This window comes from Carlito syrichta, unplaced genomic scaffold, assembly GCF_000164805.1.
Source record: "Carlito syrichta isolate Samal-C Ts95f unplaced genomic scaffold, Tarsius_syrichta-2.0.1 Scaffold143099, whole genome shotgun sequence".
NCBI classification, from domain to species: Eukaryota; Metazoa; Chordata; class Mammalia; order Primates; family Tarsiidae; genus Carlito; species Carlito syrichta.
Genome location: NW_007087195.1, coordinates 129,752 through 148,750, shown reverse-complemented (window position 1 = coordinate 148,750; position 18,999 = coordinate 129,752). Strand labels below are relative to the sequence as shown.

At 36.6% G+C, this 18,999-nt stretch overlaps 1 protein-coding gene across 4 annotated transcripts in view; it reads left to right on the top strand.

Annotated features, from left to right (window-relative positions):
- The window catches only part of RHOT1 (ras homolog family member T1), a 68,856-nt gene that overhangs the window by 41,239 nt on the left and 8,618 nt on the right, over positions 1-18,999 (top strand). The window contains exons 13-20 of one of the 4 annotated variants that reach the window (XM_008050155.1): positions 686-831; positions 2,495-2,595; positions 4,650-4,780; positions 5,757-5,840; positions 8,096-8,215; positions 9,225-9,427; positions 10,462-10,557; positions 12,193-12,315. In XM_008050155.1, the coding sequence (XP_008048346.1) occupies positions 686-831; positions 2,495-2,595; positions 4,650-4,780; positions 5,757-5,840; positions 8,096-8,215; positions 9,225-9,427; positions 10,462-10,557; positions 12,193-12,315 (1,004 nt within the window). The remainder of the gene's footprint in view (positions 1-685; positions 832-2,494; positions 2,596-4,649; positions 4,781-5,756; positions 5,841-8,095; positions 8,216-9,224; positions 9,428-10,461; positions 10,558-12,192; positions 12,316-18,999) is intronic. The other 3 variants (XM_021708615.1, XM_021708616.1, XM_008050153.1) reach the window with 3 other exon arrangements.

The window sequence follows — 18,999 nt, the reverse complement described above, 5'->3', positions numbered from 1 at the left end:
CTTTTTTTTAATTGTAGAGATGAGGTTTCACCAAGTTGCCCAAGCTCAAACCTGTGGGCTCAGGCAATCCTCTTGCCTCAGACCCCCAAAGTGCTGGGATTACAGGCTTGAGCCACTGCACCCGGCCTCACATATATATTTTTTAAAGATAGGGTCTTGCTTTGTCACCTAGTCTGGAGTGCAGTGACACTAATGATCCTAGTTCAATGTAGCCTCCAGCTCCTGGGCTCAGGTGACCTTCCCGCCTCAGCTTCTCTGGTATCTGGGACTACAGGTGGGTGCCACTGTGCCCCACTAATTTAAAAAAAAATTTTTTTGTAGAGATGTGGTTTTGCTATGTTACCCAGGCTATGGCAAAATACTTTTTTGTGAATGATATAACTCTTTTCCCTTAGCTATATATGTTTATGCCAAATAGCCAAAAATTATTCAAACTCTCTAAGTTAAACTAGCAAAAATGTTTTCTGCTATTTACTTTTATTGTTTTCTTAAGATGAAAAGGTCTAGTTTCTGATAGACTCTTTTATACGTTCTTATATACATGTGAGGAACTTTCTTGATAAAATGTAAAATTTGGGGTCATTTGTTAATTAGTTTTTAGAACCATAGCTTCACTAGACTAGGGGACTTTTATGTTTGGGAATTATTCTCTTAGCTAAAAGTGTACATTCTTGTTTATCTTCAGGATAGAGACTGTGCTTTGTCACCTGATGAGCTTAAAGATTTATTTAAAGTTTTCCCTTACATACCTTGGGGGCCAGATGTGAATAACACAGTTTGTACCAATGAAAGAGGCTGGATAACCTACCAGGGATTCCTTTCCCAGTGGACGTGAGTATAGAACTTACCTCTTTCTTCTAGGGTTATAATTAGTTTAAAATTATGGTGTATTATATTCGTTACTTTGTAAGCTTGTCAGATCTTATGAAATGCTGCAGTCACAGTTGCCTCTAAGCAGGATTTTATAGTGCTACTGATATCTCTAAGATGAACTATAGATGTTATATCAATTTATCAGAAAGGGATTGTTTTCTTTTGGATGATGTACAGGGAAATATTAATAAGTCATATTGAAACAGAACTAAATGTTAGTACTTTTTGTTTGATTAAGGGAATTAGAAATGTCATTGCTATTGTACATTTCTTACTCCTTTAAAATATTTTATTTGGGCCAGGCTCGGTGGCTCAACCTGTAATCCCACGCTTTGGGAGACCGAGGTGAGTGAATTGCCTGAGCCCACGGGTTCAAGACCGGCCTGGGTAACTTGGCGAGACCTCATCTCTACAGTAAATTAAAAAAAAAAAAATTAGCCGGGCATGGTAGTGCGTGCCTGTAGTTCTAGCTGCTTGAAAGTCTGAGGCAGAAGGATCGCCGTAGCCCAGCAAGTTGAGGCTGCCGTGGCCGGGAGGGTGCCACTGCACTCCAGTCTGGGTTACAGAGTGAGACTCCAACTCAAAAAATATATATTTATATTTTATTTGACACTGAAGACTTATTTTGTGTTTTTTGTTTTTATTGTTTGTTTTAATGAACTTTTAGTAAGACTTAGGATTTAACTGCAACCTAGTTACAATGTGGTTGACATTATGCCTAGGGTATTAAGGGAATCCTCTGGTCTTGCATGATGTTTTAGCCTTGGTGAGACTAACTTTCTCAACATTAGGATTTTTTCTTTTTTCAAATACTTTACTAATTTCAGGTGCCTTTCAGTTATTTTGTGCCTTTGTCAAACCTTTTCATATGTCTTTTATTATAAAGTCCTCAACTAGCCAATATTTGTGTGTGTATGTGTGTGTATGTGTGTGTATACATATATGTGTGTGTGTGTATACATATGTGTGTGTGTGTGTGTGTGTGTGTGTGTGTGTGTGTGTGTGTGTGTATTTTGAGTCAGTCTCGCTCTGCCACCCAGGCTGGATGCAGTGGCATGCTCACAGCCACTGCAACCTCGACCTGCTGGTCTTGGGATCCTTCCACCTCAGCCTCCCAAGTAACTGGAATTACAGGCACATGATACCAAACCCGGCTAATTTTTTGATGCATTGTCTTGCCAAGTTGCCCAGGCTGGTCTCAAACCCCTGGACTCAGGCAGTCTTCTTGCCTCGGCCTCCCAAAGTGCTGGGATTATAGGCTTGAGCCAGTGTGCCTGGCCTATAGATATATTAATTGTATATTGACTTGGGAAGCAGATCATATAAAATATTCCTCCTCTAGATTTTATCAGCCACTCACTGCTCATCTATGTGACCTTGCTCTCTCTGGGCAGGTGGAATAGACAGAGGAATTCCCTCTCATCCTGCATTCTCCTCCCTTTTCTTCTCTACCTTAAGAATGACAGTGTAGGAAAAACTATGGTTGGGCACATTGGAAATCAAAGCAACTTGACAAAAGTTGTCTGGGTCTGGTGCATAAATTTTTTTGAGTAGTTGGCATCCCCCCCCCATAAATGTTTATTTAGGAGCTTTTCACATTTTAAACTCTTCTTTTTTGTAGACTCACCACTTATTTAGATGTACAGCGATGCCTGGAGTATTTGGGCTATCTAGGTTATTCAATATTGACAGAACAAGAGTCTCAAGCTTCAGCCATTACAGGTAAGTTTCTGTTATTATTCTGCTCATGATAAGAGAGATTTTTGAAAATTCCATTTTTAAATGTAATAAAGAGTAAAAATAAATTCATCTTCCTGAGTCTTCTATCTGTACTCTATTAGTTTTCTTTGTGATTTGATAAAGTCTTTTGAGTTGAGATGCTTGATTTTATTGTTTATCAAAAAGAATGATGCTGGGCTTGGTGGCTCAGCCTGTAATCCCACGCCTTGGGAGGCTGAGGTGAGTGGATTGCCTGAGCTCGCGGGTTCGAGACCCGCCTGAGCAACTTGGTGAGACCTCATCTCTATAATAAAAAAAAAAAAAATTAGCTGGGTGTGGTAGCGCACACCTGTAGTTCCAGCTATTTCGAAGGCTGAGGTGGAAGGATCGCCAGAGCCCAGCAGGTCGAGGCTGCAGTGGCCTGCAGCGGCCACTGCACTCCAGTGTGGGCGACAGAGTGAGACTCCAATGCAAAAAAAAAAAAAAGAATGAGTAGAGATTTTTCTTCTTGTCTACTCCTTTGGGGTACTCTACTGATGAAAATGAAGGAGACCTATGAGCATTAAAGAATTTGCCAGTCTATCATCTATTTTAATTTTTTTTTTTTTTTTAATTGAGGTCTCACTCGGTTGCCCAGACAGGAGTGCAGTGCATGATCACCATGGCCCACTACAACCTTGAACGCCTGAGCTCCTGGCCATTCCTTTTTACCTCAGCCTCCTGAGTAACTGGGACTACAGGTGCAAGCCACCATGCCTGACTAATTTTTTGATTTTTTTTTTTTTTTTTTTTGTAGAGATGAGGTCTCGCTATGTTGTTGCCTAGGCTGGTCTCAAACTCCTGGGCTCAAGCAGTCCTCTTACCTAGGCTTCCCAAAGTGCTAGGATTACAGGTATAAGCCACTGTACCCAGCCTTAATTTCCTTTAAACATTGAAAACAATGCCTATTAATATACAATCTTGATCTTGAACGAATTGTACATCTGTCAGCTTTGTAACTGTTTTCTGTATTAGTACATTTTTCACAGATCTTGTAATGTAAAGCAGGCATTCTTACCAAGCCTTGTGCTCCACTTAAAGAAAACCCGTAGGTATGGAAACAGCAAATTAAGAAACTGATCATTGCACGAGTTTCTTACATCCCAGTAGGTGAGAAATCTGTCATATCTTACAGGGAACCCTAGCACAAAAAGACAGCCTTTCTTAAATTGACAGAACAAGTACCCTTTAAAGTATTAACTGAGTAGGCAGTACTTAATTCAGCACCAGAGAGTAAAACACCAATCACTAGCCAGCCATGAGGTTCTTTTACTCAACATATTGTGGACATCTTTCTATAGCAATAAGTATGTTTTATATCTCTTAATGTTAAATGGTGTATCATTATATGGATGTTCTAGAACTTATTTACCCGACAATTGTGTATTTTTATCATTTTCAGTTTTTTGCTATCAGTAGTGGCTTTGGTGAGATCTGTTATAGTGCAGTCTTTAGGTATAGCTTAAGGAGGTCTCTTTATCTCAGGAAGAGATACTCACTGTCTTGATGATATGGCATGGTTTTCTGACCTGCCCTTTTTATAATTTATGTTTGAAAGGCCAGTTAATCCCAGAATGTATATTCCTTCTCTATTTATAGATCCAGCTCCAAGAAAATGCAGATTTGAAATAGCCATCTTTTAGTTTGTAATTTATGACAATTTATCACAGAAAAAAATAGGAGGTATATAATGTTAGCTGTATTTATTGTAATTTTCATTCTTTTTTTTAGGATATTATATTCCTTATGAAAATATACCACTTATGATGAAATAAATATTTGGTCACTAGAAATTATCTCTATAGTAAACTTTCAGAAAGGCATCTTTTTCACTAAGTGAGGCCATTCTGCATTATATTTAGTACTTTATTCACATACAGCTTGACTATCATATAGAATGTTTGTTTATAGATACTTCATAAAAAAGATAAGCCAGCAATACCCTGTTTTGCAAAAGGTGTAATGGAGGCTTCGTGAATCTAAGTGTTATATATTTAGTGTTTTTTTTTTCTTTTTAGTAACAAGAGATAAAAAGATAGACCTGCAGAAAAAACAAACTCAAAGAAATGTGTTCAGATGTAATGTAATTGGAATGAAAAACTGTGGGAAAAGTGGAGTTCTTCAGGCTCTTCTTGGAAGAAACTTAATGGTGAGAGTTCTCAGAAAATAGAACTTTATCCAACAAATTTTTATAGCCACAAGTTTATAAAAGTTTTACATAATAACTTTAATGGTTTTTATATAATTACTAGACTCAGTGGCCTATATATATTAATAAAGTGTAAGCTAAATTTAACAATAATCCTGTTGAACTGTCTTTATCTTTGTTTCATTTGTGTTAGCTATGTCTTTTTTTAAACTGGTGTTTAGATGGGGATTAAATGACTACACATATGAAAGCACCTCACACAGTCCTTGGCCTGAAGTAAATGCACCGTAAATTTTTTTTTTTTTTTGAGTTGGAGTCTCACTTGTTGCCCAGTCTGGAGTGCAGTGGCCACTCCTGGCCACCGCAGCCTCGACCTGCTGGGATCCAGTGATCCTTCCACCTCAGCCTTCCGAGTAGCCGGAATTACAGGCATGCGCTACCACGCCCGGCTGATTTTTTGATTTATTGTAGAGATGAGGTCTTGCTTGCCCAGGCGGGTCTCAAACCCGCGGGCTCAGGCAATCCACTCACCTCAACCTCTCAAAGGCGCGGGATTACAGGCTGAGCCACCGAGCCCGGCTCACCGTAAATATTTTGAACTGAATACTGATATTTAGTTCTGGTTACTCCCTTAAGAAGACTAACATCTTTCTAGATGAGTCTTACATCAGACCAAATTATAGTATAGTGGGCATTGCCAGCAGGTGACTCTAGAATATACTTTCAGTAATATGTATAGTTTCCTTCCTTTTTAGCTACTGCTTGCACTTTATGCAGTACAAATGCATCTTTTGTTTTAGATCCTAAGAACTAAGAAACATAAAATCAATATCCTCTTTGTACTGACAAATAGTACATAGTGTAGGGAAGAATGCCCTTTTATTTATAACACACCCACACATGCATACAGAGATGTGTGTTTGGGTTGATGAAAACTAGTTGCTGTAAATATTGAGATTTTTGGTTCTGTTTTCAGAGGCAGAAGAAAATTCATGATGATCATAAATCATACTATGCGATTAATACTGTTTATGTTTATGGACAAGAGAAATACTTGTTGGTAAGAAAATCTGTGGTATTAAAAAGTTATTAATTGTTGGGTACAGTTTAAAGTAACTCTTTGAAAACAAATTGGCTTTAATTGAATGACTGTATATAGAACTTGCATGTGATTTTTATTTTATTTTATTTTATTTTTAGAGATTGGGTCTATGTTGTCCAGCCTGGCCTCGAACTCCTGGGCTCAAGGGGTATTCCTGCCCCAGCCTCCCTAGTAGCTGGGACTACAGGCTTATGTCACTGCACCCAACTTGATTTTTTTTTCCCACTTGGTTTATTCATTGGAATTTTAAGTCTTTTGATCTGTGTGGTGATTACATTCATATAGATATACATAAAAATTCTCTATTAGTTCACTTAACTGTATGTTTGCTGTACCACAATAGCAAAGTTTTTTAAAAATGGACTCCCCTTTTACTCTCTTTTCCACTTGCATTTTAGAACAATTATTTTGTCTACTATTGACTAGAAATTAGTATGAAAACAGTGCAACAGTGCTAGTGCTTAGTAGTTTATAATCTGAGTCCAGTTTATTTAGCAAGGAGTATATTTAACAAATGTGTTAGCTTAAAAAATGTGTGAAAGAAGGGTCTGACTGAAAAGATACTATATAATACATTAGAAAGAGATTATATGCTCTCCTTGGATCCAGTCAGATTTCAGTTTCAACCCTAGTCCACCACTGGCTAGTTGTGTGACTTCAGGCAAGTGGCTTACTCCCTCTAGCCTTAGTTTCTTATCGTTAGCTAATATGAGAAGCTCCTAACAAGTCATAGGAACTAGAAAAAGTTAGTACTTGATCCTTTTAGGAAATAGTTTATTTTGCTAGATAACCACATTGAATTTTATGCATACTTTACTCTTTATGATTAAAGTTTGTCAGTTTCTTTTGGGGGGAGTGGGTTAGAGTCTCACTCTGCCATCCAGGCTAGGGTGCAGTGGCACACTCATGGCCACCACAGCCTCGACCTGCAGAGTTCTGGCAATCCTTCTACCTCAGTCTTCCAAGAAGCTGTAACCACAGGCGCACCCCACCACGCCTGGCTAATTTTTTGATTTATTGTAGAGACGAGGTCTTGCCAAGTTGCCCAGGCTGATCTCGAACCCCTGGGCTTAGGGAATCCTCTCACCTCTGCCTCCCAAAGTACTTGGATTACAGATGTGAGCCACCACTCCAAGCTGTCAGTTTATTAAACCTTGTTTGTCCCCTCCCATAAGTATGGTTCTACATATCAGTAAATATTGACTATGCATTTTCTTGCTTTCTTTTTTTTTTTTTGAGTTGGAGTCTCACTCTGTCGCCCAGACTGGAGTGCAGTGGCCGCTCCTGGCCACTGCAGCCTCGACCTGCTGGGCTCCGGCGATCCTTCCGCCTCAGCTTTCCAAGTAGCTGGAATTACAGGCATGCGCTACCACGCCTGGCTGATTTTTTGATTTATTGTAGAGATGAGGTCTCGCTGTCCAGGCGGGTCTTGAACCCGCGGGCTCAGGCAATCCACTCACCTCAGCCTCCCAAGGGCACCGGGGATTACAGGCTGAACCACCGAGCCCAGCTTTTCCTGCTTTCTTATTCTTACACTATTATTTGCAGATTCTTATCTTTCATGTCTCTGGCTATGCATGCTATAATAGTGTTTTATTTGGAATATATTGAGTTACTTCTGACTCTGCATCCCCTTTCATCTTCTCAACAAAGATGCACTTTTTTACATAACTCAGCACTGAATTTTACTCTTATTGGATCATTATCATATTATAGATGGAATATTTAAGAAGTTTTATGATAAACCCTGAAAAGAGGGGACAGTGAAGTAGAACAAAATAACCTTGCTGTAAAGAGTCATTTGCTTTATATTTTTGATTAGTGGGGAGAAAAGGGGGAATGATAGAAAGAAAATAGACTTGGGAATTATATCTTGAGTTCAAATTTTGGTCAGATGGTTTCTTAGATGTGTTACCTTGGGCAGCTGACTTAATTTTTCTATACTGTCTCTTTATCTGTGGAATATAGACAGTGTTTGTAAAGGACCCACTACTACACATTAGTCACTCACTAGCTTCTGTAGAATCTTAATCTCCATTTTTAATCTACAGTATCAGAAGATACTTGTTTATCTATACTTTCAACTTGTAAAAATGATCTGAAAAGTTGTGTTTAACTAGTACTTTTTAAATTAGGAAATCCAGGTGGGCAAGTAGTAAAACATAATGACTTAATATGATACTTACATTTTTCATTATTTTTCTTTTTACAAGTTGCATGACATCTCAGAATCGGAATTTCTAACTGAGGCTGAGATCATTTGTGATGTTGTGTGCCTGGTATATGATGTCAGTAATCCCAAATCCTTTGAATACTGTGCCAGGATTTTTAAGGTTTGTTGCTCATTCAGACTATGACTAAATATAACTTCATATGGAGTTTTAATGGAATTGTGTGATGTTTCCTAACCAGAAAAATGCAACACAATCATTTGTGGAGCTTTTTAAAAATACGTATATCATTACCCTATCACTAAAGGTTCTGGTTTCATTCTGAAGTGGTAGAGTGCTAGACATATATAGCTCTAAAAAAATTTTTCTATACATGATTCTGAAGTACATTCGTGGTTAAGAACTTTTGCATTAATAGAAGGTCTTCATAGCTGTCAGAAATGCATATAAATTATATATTGCCAGTTACACTAAGAATAACAGCCAGAGCAAGGGGGTTAAACCAGAAACTTGGAAAGTCAGTCACTATGAGGTTACCAGTAAGATTCAATAGGAGTAAAAAGCTGTATCTATAAAGGTACTACTCTAGCATTGTTTTGAATAGCAAAAAACAGGAAATAGTCTAGATGGCTAACAATAGGAGGATGATTTACCCAAGTAAAATAAAATAATCTAGGGGAATATTAAGCAACCACTGAAAATAATAGTTTTAGACTCTGAAGAACATGGAAGATACAGTATTAACATTTTTAAATGGTTATGTCTAGTATGAATGCAGCTGTATACATACATATAAATGCATGTGTTCAAGGACTAGAGGCAATATGAAAAAATGAAAATAATCTTCTTTAAAATAGAAGAAATTAGGTGTATTTCTTTATATTTCAAAATGTTTAATGTATCTTTTAATTAAAAATTATATTTTTAAAAATCATAGTAAATTTAAAGAATCAGTATAGACCTGTTTTGTTACCGGCATTAAAAATGTGGTTCTGATCTCATTTATTATACAAGACTAACCTAGACCACTGTCAGTCTTTGCTTTTTGGTTTATTTTTTTGCTTTGAAACTACTGTTGCTTTGCCTATCCAGGGAAAATGTTTAGTTCACTTTAATTAAAGTAATTTTTTAACTTGTCATCAAATTTTTATTTTTATTTTTTATTCCATAGCAACACTTTATGGATAGCAGAACACCCTGCTTGATCATAGCTGCAAAATCAGACCTGCATGAAGTTAAACAAGAATACAGCATCTCACCTACTGATTTCTGCAGGAAACACAAAATGCCTCCACCTCAAGCCTTCACATGCAATACTGCTGATGCACCCAGTAAGGACATCTTTGTTAAATTGACAACAATGGCCATGTATCCGTAAGTACTTGCTCTGTCTTCATTTTCATGTTGCATGGTTCATAATAACATTGCATGTCATTATTAGCCATGATGGGAAAATCTTTTATCTCATAAAAGTTGTTCAGCAACAGAAAGAGACTTTGTAATGAGAAGGTACAAATTTGAATAAATGCAAGGTTGGTTTGGGTGTCATAAATAAAATGATGTAAGCCATGCTTCTGGAAATGTTTGTATATTTTTGAGCAGTCTGTAACTATCTTAACACGATAGTACAATAAAACATAGCCCCCTCCCAACCCAGCATTCAAAAAATAGGCTTACTGCAATAAAAGGGTTGGCATCATGCTTTATGATTATAAGGCATTTCCATATGAGCAAAAAATTCATTTCTATATTTTTCTGTTGATAATTAACCTTGGGTATGTAAAGTTTCTAAAATCTCATGAATTTATGTTGAAATTATGGGTATGTTTGAGTTCAGGATATGTCTTTTTTAAGTGCTGTGAAAACTAGTTGTAATTGGAATTTCCATTGTATAAATGTTCTGCATTAGTGTTATGAGCCACAAATTTTATGTACATTTATTATATATCTATACATGCATATGCACAAGCACATAACTGTGGTCATCTTTGTAGTTTACTAACTGCCTTTAAATTGCATGAGTCTTAATGGCATTCTCCTCAAGTAGAGTGTTTGTATAAATTCTGTTTTGTAACAAGATAAGTTTTCAGGCAGTGCGTTTCTAAGGACTGTGTAGCTTATTCTGCTTATTCTTATGTTAATCTCTAAATTATTATTCTTATGAAAAACACAGTATAAAATAGTAATAATAAAACATTGCTATAAATCAAGATTGATATTTTTCAGAAAAGTGTTGATTATAGAGTTAACTTCACTGCTATTCTATTAACTAATACTTTTAAAAAATGCAACAAACCCTTGAATTTCTATTTGTATTGGAAGACAAGTTAATCCTATTATTATAAGATAAGCAAAACCTTATTTGTGTTTTACCTTTGCTTTAAAACTCTCATGTATGTTATCTACAGAGAGGATCATTACAGAGACAGACTCTCCCGAGACACGGGCAACACTGATAGAATAGAGAATTTGAGAAAAGTCTGGGTCTTTCTAAAAACTGCTTTGTAAGTCACTTTTTCTTTATGACTTCTGTGGGATTTTGTTGACATTTTCTTATAGGTTGACCAAATCTTCTCTTACCCTAATTAAACCTTTAGTAATCATCTAGAAACGCACTGCTTGGTCAGGCCTACCGCCTAACTGTATATTATGGTGTCTTCTTTACTGTGTAAATGTACTTTTTAAATCTTGTAAATAACTTCAACTATGTTTTTAGATCTGCATCTTTAAACCATGTTACTGTAATTCTTTGTGTGTGTGCGTGTGTGTGTGCATATGATAAATGTACATACATGGATACTTGTTTATATGGTTAATTCCAAACTACTTCTCATGAAGTGTCTCCCTGTTGCTAAGCATACTTTGCATCGCTCCTTTTTGGTGGGTGGAGCCTTGTGTTTGTGGAAGAGTCAGACTCAATTTATGAAATAACAGATGGATTCCAGTATGACAGCTGGCAGTGACTTAATACCAGTGATATGTTCATCATCACAAGTCAAGTTTTAAAAAGAAATGTCGGAAGCCTATAAGTTTTTAAAAAATTAATTCTTGTTTTTCTTCATGTTGAGAATTAGGCATTATTGGGATGCTGCTAATCTCCATAACCATGCCACCGTGTGCTGTGGTCTCATCAGATCTCACAAGCTAAGCCAAGTCAGATTGGGCCAGTCCTTTGACTGAGAAGCCTGTAAAAATGCTCAGGTGTTACAGGAAGTAATGGCATTGATTCATCAAGTGGCACTCTTCTGAGTGGGTTCTGCGCCAGTACCTCTTCATGGGTGGTGTGATGGCTTTGTATGGATGAGTGGCTCTGACCACTGAGCAGTCATTGGAGACCCCCTACTTTGTAGTTAGAGCTGAGGTGAAAGGGGTTGCCCCATGTGCCTGCACCAACTAGTGCAACTTCACTCAACCAGAAAGGAGTCAGAAAGCCTCCCTAAATTTCATATCTAATTTCAATTGGATCCATTGTTGATATTTACATCATTACCCAGAGTTTCATACTATCATACTTAGCTGCTGTGCTTTGGTAGCAAATGAAATTAACCCTATATTTTGTTTATTCAAATAGAAATTTATGAAGCACTTTGATTTCCTTTGGGAACCAGGGTGCTTGATGAATTAAAGACAATATTGTTCTTATCTTCTTCTCAGAGTTGAATATACTTATCTTTTGACTTTTTTGTGTATTTGTCATTCTTCTCCTTCCTGGTTTTCAGGCATGTGTGTATGCTGAGGGAGGAGGAGGAGGGAATGGCTATTTAAATGCTAGCAAACTTTGTCCTTTGGTGGGTGCTATGGCTTATTCAGTTTTTCTTTTTATTAATTTAGAAAAGGGTGCCATCTATTGCTGTGCATATTTATTCCACTAAAACTCGTGATAATTCCATCCCCCCTCCAAAAGAAGCAAAAGTGTTAGCCAATTTTCCCTAGATTTTCTATAGGGAGGGAGGAGGAAACTGTTCATTATGTTTTTGGTAAATGTGGAATTCTGCACAACTTTAGCATGCCCCACACTGTCCTTTTCCTTTCTACAAAGAGTGTTGCTTATGCCTAATTTTTTTTAAGTTGGCACACCCTGTCTTGTGCCATATTTGTAAGTAAGAACTCAACTCCTGTCCTTCTGTGTGTTTTCACAGCCATGCCCGGTTACGCTGTATGTGCACCTGCAACAGGTGTACATTTTGCATCTGTCAGAACTTCCTCAACTCAGACTTGCTGCAATCTGTAAAGAACAAAATCTTCACTGCAGTTCTTAACAGGTTCTTAACTTTATTTACTGGGTACCAGGCATTCTGTTAAAATACAAAAGAAAAAAGCGGATAATTATTTATTATACAGATACTCACTACAAAGACAAGTCAACTGATGCCCAACTAACTTCCACTAAATTTCTCACTGTGATGACAATGTTTAGTTTTGGAAGCATCCTGAGTAATGTTTTAAAATTAATAGATATACTTAGAGGACCATAAAATAAGATCTTGGATTATTTCTTCATAGGAAAAGTAAAGTATCTTTCCTTTTAGAAGGTAATATGTATAAGGAGATTAAAATCTTTTGGCTGTGAGTTGTAGAAGTAGAACTTTTGTAGTAAGGAAAAGACACACTGATCCCAAATAAAAGATACTTAGTTATACTATACTCAGCTTACATTCAAATAATATATTTTTTTAAAACCATAGTAATATGAACAATACTTTGGGTTTGAAAAAATTTTCTATTCTTGAAACCATTTATAATCATAATTTACTTTTAATTTTAAGAACCTAGAGTGTTTTTTCAAAAGAACGTGGTTTCTTCATGAAACCATGAGGATAATAACCAACTTTAAGGATTCAAAGGAATAAGGGGGGGGGAAAAGATCTGTAGTACTAGTTTTTGAGGTTTTGAGCCAAAAACATGAAGTAAACCTATAAGGTAATATGGTTTTTAAAAAGAGAGAGAGAGAAAGAATGTATACATTCCCTCAAAGCAGTGAACTTGGAAGGTTATATTCTCATTCTGATCCTGTTACCTTTGTTCAAATCAGTTTTACATCTTTTTGAGCATTTAAGAATATATGTAATACTAATTTGTATCTGATGTCACATTTGTGTTTGTCTAAGGATAAGTTGAGTATTTGAAATCATTTAAAAGTAATTGGGAGCTGGGCTTGATTAAGATGAATGATCAAGCTAAATAATAGAATTTGGTTATAATGGATCAATTATTTGGTTCACCATTGGACACTCTCTGAGGGCTAGATTCCAACTGTATCAAATGATCATAGTTTGTGTCCATCAGCAGTATACTAGATAACTCTATGAAATGGTGAGTCTATTTCTTATGTGAGCCAGAAACGAATTTTGAAGGCATTCTAAGAGTTTCAGTGATGCTTTTGCCACTAGCAGCTCTGGAATAAGAATGCAGCCATCTCAGGTGACTGCTTTGAAGGGATTGCCACACTCATTTGGTGGTAAAGTTCTGTCTGTGTGCTTTGGCACCTTGTAAAGTAGTAACCCAGACAGATTCTCTCGTGATGTTTGAGAAAATTTTGCAAGGCTAGTTCAAACCAAACAATATTCAGGAGCTCCAGTGTTGGGAATCTTAGAGTTAGAAGAGATTCTAGAATTCATCTGGCCTAACCTCCTGTTAGAATGCCTTCCTGCAAGCTTTCCTGGGAGAGTGCTGTTTATCTGCTAATGACTTTCCTCATTGGAGAGGGTTTTTCTTTTGCTTTTATTTTTTTAAACTAAAATGTTTTCCCCTATAACTTTCTCTCCTTTAGTTTTAGTTCTGCCCTTTAGAACAACATACGACTACTATTCTACTCCCTCTTCAACATAGCAATCCTTCAGACATTTGAAGACGGCCATCATGTCTCCCTTAATTTTCTCTTCTCCAGGTAGAACATCCCCATTTCTTTCAGCCTTTTCTTAAATCAGATGGGTTAGTGACCTCATCCTTCCTAGTTGTCCTCATCTGAAAAGTTTTCAGAGTACCTATTAAAAGGTGCCCTCAAGAATGAATAACAGTGCTTCAGATGTGGGATGACTAGTCCAGAACAGTGGGCAGTCATGTTCCAATTAGAACAGCATCTGTCTACTGCATGAATTAACTTTTTAGCAGCCCCATCCTACTGTTGATGTATATTTTCTTGGGGTTAATTGAAATCAGATTTTTTTCAAATGAAGTGCTATGAAGGCAGATGTCCCCTCCTTTCTAGTTGTGTATTTGACATTTTTAGTTGATGCTCTGAATTTATATGCAGATACGTATGTATCTCTTATTAAATGTCATATTCTTTTTGATCCATTTGTTCTAGCTCAGTCATTTCAAACATTATTTCTGTCATTTGTCCCATTATATATCTCAGCATTGTGTTATTTACAAATTTGGTAGATATGTTTTATCTTTCAAGTTATTGGTAAAAAATAATGTTGAATGCCCAGAGGTCAGAGAGAGAGAGAGAGAGCTCAAGCAAGCAAGCCCTACAGTATTCCACTCGAGAACTTTTTCCCAATTACCGGTTCAAAATGCTTGGGGAAGGATTTTTAGTCAATTAAAATTATATTATTATCCAGCCCACATTTTATCTTCTTTTCTTATCAGACATTTCATGAAGGAGTTTCCTAAAATCATTCTATAATTTCTACCGTGTTCCTCTGATCTACCAATATAGTAATTTTATCTAAATAGGAAGTGACATCTATTTGATGTCTTACTCTTGGTGAACCCACCTTGGCTCCCAGTAATTACTGATCACAAACCACTCTTTATTATCTCTTCTAAGCTCTTGATTGTCCGTAATTACTGATTGACTTGCTGTCTGCATCTTTGGTGACAATTTTATTCCTAGGTTGGTTTAGTCAGCTTCCAAAAGAAATAGGTTGGATGTGCATTAAAAAATGTGCTTGCTCATAGTAAATTATTCCATACAGTGATCTTCAAAGAGAAATCAGTACGTTTTGTCATATCTATTTATAAACTGAAAGTAATTTAATGATAATGTCAGCATACGTCACTGACATTTGGTAATCAAGAATGGAAAGAAAGCCGGGCACGATGGTGCACTCCTAAAATCCCAGCACTTTGGGGGCTGAGGTGAAAAGATTGCCTGAGCCCACAGGTTCGAGACCAGCCTGGGCAACTTGGCAAGACTTCGTTTCTACAATAAACCAAAAAATTAGCTGGGTGTGGTGGTGCGTGCCTGTAGTCCCAGCTACTTGGAAGACTGAGGTAGAAGGATCGCCTGAAGTCCATCAGGTCGAGGCTGTGGTAGCCATGAGCATGCACTCCAATCTGGGCAACAGAATGAGACTCCAGCTCAAAACAAAAAACAAAAAGAATGGAAAGAATAAAGAAGATGATTAGGGAAACTAGTGTACCTTTCAAAGAACTCCTTATTTAAGAGAAATGCAGTAGAATTTTAGGATTTCTATATGGAAGCTTATTCTAGTTTATGAAAGATAAGTGGGTTGGGGGCAAAATCTCAGTGTCTATAGGTCCTGGATGGATAATGTAAATGAATGAAGGTGGCCAAGTGTGAGAAACAAGGAGGGTCCTGTCTGAAAGAAGCAGTCATGCTCAGCTCTGGCCCATTCGTTATTGTGCAGGCTTGGTGTTGCCAGGTTTTCTGATTCAACAAGATACTGGAAATCAAGATTTTTACGTGAAATTTCCTGATATTGAAAGAATAGCAATTAATTTTAAAATGTTTCAAGGACTAATCAGAACAAAGCATGTTTATAGTCCACCACTTTGCAACCTCAGTCTTAAAGTATGGACTAGTCATGAAAGTGTAGATCAAAAACAAAGACAGCTGTAGAATGAAATTGTCTTTCTCCCACTCCCACCACCACCATTTTCCTCCTTTCCCATGAAAAATTTGAAAAAGCTATTGGGTGGTGGGGTGAGAATAGAACTATCTTCCCCTGTTATTTCCCAGGTCTTGGCAGCTTTTGGTGGTTGGTCACTGTTAGTTTCTGTGTTAGACATATCTTATTGTTACATAAGCAGAAAAAAGATTGATTAGATAATTGAGTAAAATTCTTTTAAGAATTTTTCACTGAGCCAGGCTCAGTGGCTCAGCCTGTAATTCCACGCTTTGGGAGGCTGAGGTGAGTGGATTGCCTGAGTCCGCGGGTTCGAGACCTGCCTTGGCAACTTGGCGGGACCTCATCTCTACAATAAATCAAAAAATTAGCCGGGCGTGGTAGCATGCGCCTGTAGTTCCAGCTACTTGGAAGGCTGAGGCGGAAGGATCGCCAGAGCCCAGCAGGTTGAGGCTGCGCTGGCCGGGAGCATGACACTGCACTCCAGTCTGGGCCACGGAGTGAGACTCCAACTCAAAAAAAAAAAAAAAAAAGAATTTTTCACTATACTTTATTCATAGGGAGGTTCTCACTTAACACTAAGTCTTAAGTTTTTGTTTTTAGAAATTAGAACTGCTGCGATTAGTGTTTGGTTTAGAACTCTAAAACTCAAAAGGTTTGTTATTTTCATTTAAGCTAAAAGTTTCATTACATGTATGCAAAGAATTAAATTAGTAGACAAATACTGTCATATACAAGCTGGTCACAAATTAGTGCATTGTTTTAGTGTGCATGTAAAGATTTTGGTCATTGAAATAGAAATTACTACCAGATATGGCACATGTTTGGGGCCACATTCTCCTGCTACGCTGTTCCCCACAACCCCCACCTTGATTTGATTTATTGTTAATTTAAGTAACTGCTTTGGATAGGGACGTTCCGTGAGCTGGGGCAAAATTTGAAGTTAAAGAAGATACCAATGTTTAAGTATCTTTCTAAATATTATGTTGCTAAACGTTTTTTTTCTTTTTGAATTGGAGTCTCACTCTGTCGCCCAGGCTGGAGTACAGTGGCACACTCACCGCCACCCCAGTATCGACCTGCTGGGCTCCAGCAGTCCTTCCGCCTCAGCTTTCCAAGTAGGTGGAATTACAGGTGCGCGCTACCGCACCCGGCCAATTTTTGAATTATTGTAGAGATGAGATCTCACCAAGTTGCCCAGGCTGGTCTCGAACGTGCAGCCTCAGGCAATCCACTTGCCTCAGCCTCCCAAAGTACTGGGATTACAGACTGAGCCACTGAGCCCAGCTGCTAAATATTTAAAACAAAAAGCAAAAAACAAAACTTGGTGACATCTTCAGTGGTCTTAGTACCTCATACTACAAGAAAGTGCTCTGACCTTATCATGAATTTAGGCAGTTTCCATTGCCTAAAAATTTCTGAAAAAAATTTTTTTTAGCTTATTTACTGACACTACCTATTTTAGATATAGAAAGTACTAATAAACATTTTTTTTAAATTTCCAATTTGATTCGATATATATGACTTCAATACATGAGAATAGTGTTAAATTACACACAATCTATCCCACATTTAACCTTGTTCTTTGGTAATTTGGGGCTCACTCTTAGATTTGGATAGGTTTATGTTTATCTTTAGAACAAATTATGAATAACTAGAATTATTTGAATTTAAAAGCATTTGGAGGATGATTAACATGTGGTCAGATGATTTTAATCTTTGGAACTGCTTTCATTTCAAATGGTGTAGATCACATTACTGGGGAAAACATCTTTTGAATATATTTTTATTTTTTTCAAAAATACCCTTTAAATTTGAAAATGATAAAATGATTATGTAGGGATGAGCTTGATTGTTGGTTTGAACTACCCAGGACTTTTATTTATTATGTATTTATTACTCTAACTTGAGAACACTTGTACTTTGCATGAGAATGTTACTGTATTGTAGTGTGCTGTGAACTTTAATTTATGCTTTAAGTGTTTATTTTCTTTTTTTTTTTTGCCTGTGTCACTTAGTTATTTTTTAATCCTCTCAGTTTCTTTCCCGACTGAATTTCTGTGTATAATCCCATCACTTCTCCTAACCTATCATTTAATCAAATATTGTTTATTTTACAGTTTATTATTTTGGTGTGATTTCCTTTGGTGCATATTTTGGTTTTAGGATTTCCTTCATTCTATTTTATTATTTGCATTAGCCGTAGAAGTTGTTTGTTCTTGTTACTTCTTAAGTTTGGTAGCAGCATTTACTTCAGCAGTCAAGTGCACACACTGAATATTAATAGAGATCTAAAGGTATGATGGATGGTCATAGAACTCATTGTATTTTTTTACCCTATTTTTGATGTATTTTTTGGTTGAATATATGTGACATTTATTTTAAACCACTCATTAATGACTTACTTCATTTACTCATATTGCTTTACTGATCACCCTTATTTTTCCTTTATGTAGTTTTAACTCATGTTACTTAATATAGGAGCCCTTTTTTGAAGAAAAGATATTATTATCATCAGAACAAAATGAACTGCTTTTTCATAGGATTGCTCTATGAAGAAGATAGGCTCCTAGAAATCTTAATGTTGTTAGATATTGAGACTCTAAAATCCTTGGGCTATTATGTTTCAGTAAAATATTGAATCCAAGTAAGTCTGTTTTAGTTTCTTATGAAACTGCAATGTTCCCTTGTATGAAGGTCCTTGCAAAACTGTTGTTTGAATTTATATACATAATCATAAATTTAAAATTATACAATCGTTTGTATTACAGATTCTTATTAAGAATACTGCTGCTTATAATTTTTAAAATTTTTTCCATTTGGTTAGTATATTTATTAAAGGACATGGCAAGGTGATGTTTGCCTAATCTAATCTTTAAGTATCACTAGTTAATAGATATTGAGGCATTTCCTATGTATTTATGATTGTCTATACAATTTGGATTCTCCTAATGTGTGGTAAAGCATTTCTTGACCTTGGTGCATATCTGTGTCCTTTTCCAAAGTATGTTACTATTTAGGCATGCTCAGTTAACAGCTTGCTTATGATTTGGGTTGCAGTTAATCTTTGCTAGACTATAAATCGACTTCTTAACCTATTTTGAGAAATATTTTATTAAAACATTTCAT